The following is a 7,500-nucleotide window of genomic DNA, read 5'->3' as shown; positions in this document are numbered from 1 at the left end:
ATTTTCAGCCGACAGGATCAAAGGAATTTCAGAGCACGCTGGAAATATCTCGCTGGTGGGGAAGCCCACGTGGATCCGTGTTTGTTTGATGGTCTCTCTGACGCTGTAAAGTAAATTGGTGCGGAAGACTGTGACACGTTCCTCTGCACTGCTGTCTGTCATGGTGACATTAGCCGGAGGGGACAGGTGCTACAACACCTGGGTGATGCACGTGAACTAATTGTATGTACAAGGGCAGCACACGGGACGAGCTGTATGTGCAAGGAGTTCGTAACCTTTGCAGTCAGACATGCTTCTAACTGTGCTTCCAGCAGCTGCTAATTTCACATCCTTTCCTGTTGGTTTGTTTAATGAGGTGTTTATTAAAAGCTCTGAAATCTCTGGCTTGATTATAAAGCAGATATGCTTCAACCAGGCCAGTTATGTAATTCAGGATTGATTCGGCCTTATGGATTTGCATACAGTGTTGCCACGGGAGCGCTGAAATACTCCAATTTGAATTTTAAATCACAGCTGAGTGTGGGCTTCATTGATCTCGAGTCATTTCCTGTGACGTGCAGGCCTTCAGTTCAGTTCTTTTTCCTAATAACAGCTGCTGCGCTCCATTTTAAATCAATATAAACATCTGCATAAAACACGGCTTCTTACTAAAAGCTTCAAAACTTTTGATCTTGAAGTTTCAAGCAAAGTCAAACTAATTTGGGCAGAAACATCGATAAAAGATTCTGCGCACGGAGAGGCCATTCACTGTTAATGCCAGTTTTTTAATTACAGAGCAGCGTTTGGTTTTTAAGATCAAGGTTTCAGCGTGTAGCAACAGCATCTTTGTTGTGTTTACCAAACAAAACCAGCCAAGATATAATAACCTGTAATTATGAAATCTTTCTCAGGCACAACAGGACTCGTGTGTCCCGATTACTGCGGCCACATGACACGTTTGCCTGCTCGTACATTCAGTTCTAACATGGTTGCAGTCGGTCCTTTGACCTGTGAAAAACAAGAAGCTAGTCTATCATGTCATAAAATTAAAGAAGAAAATCCCTCAAAGAATCAAATATTAAAAGAAACTGTTTCTCTGCAGTGGATGAGACGACTGAATCTCACCACAGTTTCACGTAACAGGAACGAAACAGTAAAGTTTACCTCGGCTTCATTCTTCATTCTAACCTATAAGATCAGTTTGACAACCTGAACCACGAGAATCATGTGATTCGAAGACAACGCTGCTTCATTAAAGTGTGGCGCCGCCATCCTTCACGCTTTCTGTCACTTCTGCAGCCGGTCCGTCCCGTTATCTCGTCCCCAGAAACACTTCAGCTGTGTTCAGTGTGCGTTTGCAGCATTTTTCTGTTTTCTGTTTGCGCTGTGCTTGACCTCTCAGGGCCACCGTAGATTACGCCTTTGAGTTGTTTGGCTATCTCAGAAAGTGCCCCACAAGAGAGAAAAAGACATTTTTTAATAAAAAAAGGTACTTTTAAGTTTTTTCATCGCAAAAATAGACCAGAGACCAGATCAGCCATGAACTAAGCTAGCTTACAAACGAGTCTGAGGCCAGTTAGCACAGAGTTTAACAGAAAACTGAGACTCCGCCCATTTTTTGTTTACTAAAAATGGGAGGAGTCTAACATACCTATGTGACTCCAGCCAATAGATATTTAAGCAAACTAATGTAATCAGAGTAATTTACTAAGCTAACACTGAACATTTCAATGATTAAATTAAAACTGAAAATTTTGGACAGTGAATAAAAACTTTATTCAACCTCAGATGTGACAACAGAAACACAGAGACGTGACCTCCTGTGTGCACGGTGCTTCTCTTATCACTTCTCTTTCTTCTGCCTTCCTCTGCTGCCTGCTCACATACTACTCTCTCTATGTATTATTCACCACTTGTCAGAGCTCTCGCCTCAAACTGCACATCACAAGTCGCCTCTCCATCACTTCCTCCATTTACTCGTGAGCCGTGTGCAAAGCTCCCCATGCGATTTCCTTGTGTCAATAAATGTATCCAAGCACCATCACAATCAGGGTGTAGCGTCTGGTTAATGCATGACTCATTAGTCGGGTCCTCGGTGATGCTGCCGTGCTGCTTAATGAACTGATGAAGCAGTGAGTTTTTAAAGTTAGAGAAACGGTGGGGCAGCGCTCCACATGGCGCCCTGTGACGCTGATGTGTCTAAAGCAGAGTGGCAGATATGAGCACATGCACACTTTCTGTGCTGGTTGTTAGGAACTGCTCGGGTTTGTTGATTCTCCTATTTTTATGTCCTAACTCCATTTTCCGGAGGTCATTTGTCAGACGACGCGTGAACAAAATAGTCGTACATTCGGCTGTGAAATCTGAATTTATGTACCTTATACCCCGAGTCTCCAAAAATAATAACTTTGTTCAGGGACTGAAAACATTTTGCTGCTGTTGGTGTCTCAGCACACACGATCCCCGCGAGCGCTGCGGTCAGTGCTGCGCAGGCCACACACAGCGTGTCCATGTTAATCACACCACTTGTTTACTTTTCACTCAGCTGCTTGTGACATTTATGATAATTAGCTTGAGCTGATGTAATGCAATATTGAGCTGATGATGGTTATCAATAACAAGGTCGGTGCTGGCTTAAACTGAGAAGCTAGCTAGCTTTTGTACCTTAGTGGTTGCTAATGACTGAGAAGCAGAGGAGAGCTGACGTGTTACTCTTATTTATCTCGTGCACACTGAGCTCCACAAAATTAGCAGCGTAGCGCCTTTATGTTGTAGTCACATGTAGATCGGAAACATCCCGTGCTGCTTCTCTGTGTTGATCCGTATTTGGAGACATAGCTGCTCAATGCACAATTGGCTGGCAGTGTTGGGTGCTGCTTGCTATTTATAGAAACAGGGGTCTAGACCAGCTCTGCAGCTGAACGCTGTGTGGAGAAAGAGGCTCGTGGGTGGCATGAGGTGGTATTAGTCTCGGGGGTGGGGGGTGTATGCGTGCAGAGGGTGATGCGATTGAACATCACGCTAGCGTGCATAAAGGTTGTGTTTGTGTGGACATCAGAGAGAGCGGAGCGGGGAGGAGGGTGGATGGAGACAGGAGTTGATGTAATGTCGCCTCTGGCAGCCATAACACAGATGTACTGCAGGTGGTCCTCAGATACTCGCTGCTCGCTGCGTGCACACATGCATGTGTTCGCCTACATCCACAGCATGAGCATGCTTGTAATAATTAGGGTTTGTTTACTCTCTCTTCTTAATTTAACTGGTGTGTGTTTGACTCACAGACTGCAGACGTAAATAGGTGTGTGCTGCACGTCACTGTAGGATTACCTAATGCAGCTGTGGCCTTCAGAGTTTTGAACTAAGGGTTTTCCTGGAGTCAGATACTCGGGGTAGTGGGCGGGGCCTCAGTGGATCGGGGTAGTTCCTGAGATTCGAGCTGATGCTTGATTGGACTGGGATCTGGGGACTTTGGAGGCTGTGTCGTTGCCTCGGGCTTTTTGTCGTGCTTCTCGAGCCGTTACTGAGGATTTTTCTGTGGAGTGGCATGGCACATTGTCCCGCTGGAGGAAGCTTTCATGGGGGAAGTTCTTAGTGTGCAACAGTGCTGTGTCAAAGCAAACGGGACACGAATGATCTGAGGCTTCCCAGCAGAATTGTACCGTAACAGGACTGCCACTGGAGAGGCGCCATGACCATAGCTGAGATTTTAAGCATTGAAACAGCACTGACAGGATCGTCTACAGCTCTACAGGAGGGTGAACATATGTCAGTGTCGTATTGTTCTGAAGGCGTCACTCGTAGAACGACTGGCTGGCTAAGGCTTGGTGTTAAACTTGACCTTACAGGGAGGTAAAAGAAAATCATTTAACCTCGACGTCAAGAGGATAAACTATTCATGCAATAAAAAGCTTTAACAAACATCTCTGACTAATTAAGGGCATGGGACAGCTGAGCTGGAGCTCCTGATGTTAGCAGCCTGTGCAGAGAATTACAATCTCCAAGCCGTTGTTTTTCAAAGTAGCTTAAGTCATTGAACATGCGTGTGAGAGTGCTGCTGCTGGAGTTTATGGTGCATATCCGAGTGTCACGGCTCAGTGCCTTCAGAAGCATCAGCAGCCCTGTTATTTCAGAGTTACGCACACACTCAGCAGTACATGTGGTAGCTGTTATTAAAGAGGGACTTAAATAATGGAAAAATGTATTTAGTGGGAATGTTTGTATAGAAATGAGCACATGCTCAGGTACCTGTGAGAGCTTTCATGTCAACAGTTATCGGGTTTTAAGTGATGACATATGAGCCCTGCTTCTGGGCCCAAACTACTGTGTTTATTAAGACTGTTGTGTTTTTAACATGTTTTGTATCTTGTTCTATTTAATCTGAACAACAACAACAACAAAAAAAAAAACAGTCAGTGATCCCTGTCGGCCTCTCTCGGTTTTTACCACCACTGTTCATATTAAAGCTCAGATTTTAACCCTTGCGATGTAACTCCAGCCCCTGCAGCAGTATATGAATGACTAACCTCGTATTGTGGATGGATTATCTCAGTTGTTCTCCTGACTGAAGTTTGGTCCGTTTACAGCATCCTGCCATGCGATTGCATTTGTGCCTAACCATCAGGAACCCTCACGTTAACTTATCGTGTGGAAAAAAGTTAGCGTTCATCCTCCAGCTTCACTGTGTTTATGCTATGCTAACATAGCTGTGTCGCTAGCGGTCACGTAGCACATCATTATATACAGCTAGCCCAACTTCAGTAACCCTACAAACGTCACTGCTGTTTAGTTTTCTGTCTTCATTTATGTTGGAAGTGATAGCAGAGCTGTACGTTTGAATTTTTTCAGAAATCTCTCAGTCAGAACATGCTATATCATGTTTAGCTAACTAGCGAGCTAACTTCCTGCTAACTTCTAACTCTGTTAAACTTAATAAATCCTGTTTTCATGGATGCCTGGATGTTAAACTTAATTGTTACACCTGGTAAAGCAGCAACGCTGATCATTTTATTAAAGGTGAAAGAATTTAGACAGTTTGTAACTCTCAGTGATGCTGCAGTGTTCGTTTGACTTTGGGACCTGAAGCGGAGTTTGGGCCCAGGCACGGCTAATGACGTCAGACTTAAAGACGGGTTAGGGATAGACCGTGAAGCATGAAGTAATGAAAACTCATTATATTAATCATCATCCCCAGTGAGTGTTTCTGCACTGCATAAAACAGGTGGCAGAATCATTAGAAATACAAAGGTCGTCAGCTGCTGCGTGCTGTGATCTGAACACTAAACTGTGGAACTGTCCTTTATTTTTTAAACGTCATTCAGAGCAAATGAAATGAAACTGCTGATTCACAAAACGTCTGTTTAGATCAAAAGCTTATTGTTTCTTACTCGCAGGCTGGACGCGGCGTGGAACCCGACCCTGCTTGTGTGACGGATAGCGACCTTAGGATACGTCTCACAAACACACACAAACACACACAAACACACACTCCCTCTCTGGTTGGTGAGCGTTGGTTCTCATCACGCTCTGCTGAGTCTGGCAACAATGGCTGCCAAAACCCACACTGTGGATTTAGAACTGGAAGTGTATCATTCAGCAAGTTTCCTTCAGAGTTTTGCAAATGAAATGTATTTTGTAACAGCCACACATTCTCTGACAAACAATGCATCCTGTGTTTTTGCGTGTGTTAATTCCACAGTGTGTGCTGAGAGGCTTTCACTGTGACTCACTTTGAGGAGTTTAGAGGTAAACACTTTACAGGATGCAGCTTGGTCTGTGTGTGTTGCACCGGTTTGTCTGAACTGGAGGAAATCAGCCCAACAACTTTCTCATTCAAAGCTAAAAATAAGAAACTATTTTATATTCTGTATCATCCTGTAATATTACTTTCTAATACTGCAGTTTTCCCATAAACATGTTTTCAGTCAGCTCTGGTGATGTCCACAGCTTTGCATCCCCCCACAGCAGATTACTGTAAGTGAGCCACTGCTGGGAAATTTAACATGACTTACAGCAGACAGCTGCAGAGCATGCACTGCATCTCAGAGTGGGAGAGACAGCCATGTTTTGCCAAGTCAGGCTTTTGTATTTGACTGTGAGTCAAGTTCAATTTCCTTCAGTTCATAATCCATTTACAGCATGAATAAGAGGTCCTGCATCCTTGCTCATTACTTACTGTAAAGCCTCTGTGTTTCATCAGCATGTGAGTGTTAAACATAGATAGATAGACAGACAGATAGACAGACAGCAGTACTTTTGCACTTTTACACTCACCTGTTGTCTAAAACTGTATATTTTCTGTTTTTCTGAAGCGTCTCTGTAAACCTCAGAGATGGCTGTGTGGGAAAATCCCAGCAGATCAACACTCTGTAATAGTCTGCTGGCAGCACCATGTTCAAAGTCACTTAAATCCCATTTGGTCCTCACTCTGATGCTCAGTTCGAGCCGCGTCTACACGCAGCCCTGCGTATTCTTCGCTGCTGCCCTCACCGTCGGTCATTTTAAAGCTTAACCTCAGTCACAGAAAACAGAAGCACTGCAGTCACAAGTGTTTGTGTGTTATTACTGGGTTCAGTTAATGAACAGCACAGCAGCAGGCACACAAATGATTGTCATCATTCACAAAATGTGTTCACATAAAATATGTGCTCACGTTAAAATGTGGTAAAAATGAAAACGATTGAGTCCTTTTGGTGTCATTAGTCATGTTTAAGAGTTCAGTGTTGTAGAGTGTGACCTCATTCAAAGTGAGACTAAACGTGTTGAAGCTGAAACCACACCTCTGCAGCTGGAGTCACGCTGAAACGAAGCATTTCCTGCTTCCTGTTTGACATCACTGTTATAAATCAAGATGATCTGTGTGTTTCTTTGCAGACGGTGCGTCATGGTTTCCCTTACCAGCCCACCGCTTTGGCCTTTGACCCCGTGCAGAAGATCCTGGCCATCGGTTCGAGATCTGGTGGAGTACGAATGTATCCTTTACTTCCTGTTCACTCGCCCCGCCCACACACACAGCAATGACCTCTGATCACACACAGAACACAGACTTATTGTATTTACTGTAAATACTTTACTGCTGCCACAGAAGCAGGCGGCTCCCACTGTGTTATGTCTCTCCTCCTGTACAAACCGAGCAGGGGCCTCCGCAGCTCCGACCTTTGACCTCCCCCTCCGGTTCTGTTTCCTCTTTCTATCCTGTCATTTCGTGTCACTCACTTGTCTGGTTGCAGACTCACCCTGCAACAGTCTCCTGGGTCACAGGGATGGTGGAGGACGAGTAACTGCAGCACAGGTACGATGTTACACCCTCGTTAACACCAAGCGTCCTCCTCCAGCAGAGGCACCAAACACGGACGCTGCAGCAGCCACGCAGACATCCCGCCGGGGTGATGTGCGAGTGGGCCGAGTGGTTTCTGTGCTGAAAGAAAGCGTAAAAGCTCCAGAGTGTCAGAGGTGGACGTGACGCTGTGTGAATATGTGTCTATTTGACAAAGCTAACGGCTGAACCAAATACTTCATCTCTGC

General features: G+C 44.7%; 1 protein-coding gene across 15 annotated transcripts in view; it reads left to right on the top strand.

Moving 5' to 3' along the window:
- stxbp5l (syntaxin binding protein 5L) overlaps nt 1-7,500 on the top strand; it is a 133,146-nt gene that overhangs the window by 9,279 nt on the left and 116,367 nt on the right. For all 15 annotated transcript variants that reach the window (XM_086266178.1, XM_086266182.1, XM_086266179.1 and 12 more), the window contains exon 2: nt 6,850-6,947. In XM_086266178.1, the coding sequence (XP_086122304.1) occupies nt 6,850-6,947 (98 nt within the window). The remainder of the gene's footprint in view (nt 1-6,849; nt 6,948-7,500) is intronic.

Source organism: Aulonocara sp. 'chitande type north' Nkhata Bay, linkage group LG16 (assembly GCF_057382095.1).
Source record: "Aulonocara sp. 'chitande type north' Nkhata Bay isolate Kocher_YH1m ecotype deep benthic linkage group LG16, A_spYH_male_GT1.1, whole genome shotgun sequence".
NCBI lineage: Eukaryota > Metazoa > Chordata > Actinopteri > Cichliformes > Cichlidae > Aulonocara > Aulonocara sp. 'chitande type north' Nkhata Bay.
Note: the sequence above shows the minus strand (reverse complement) of the source record. Positions and strands in the feature narration are given on the sequence as shown.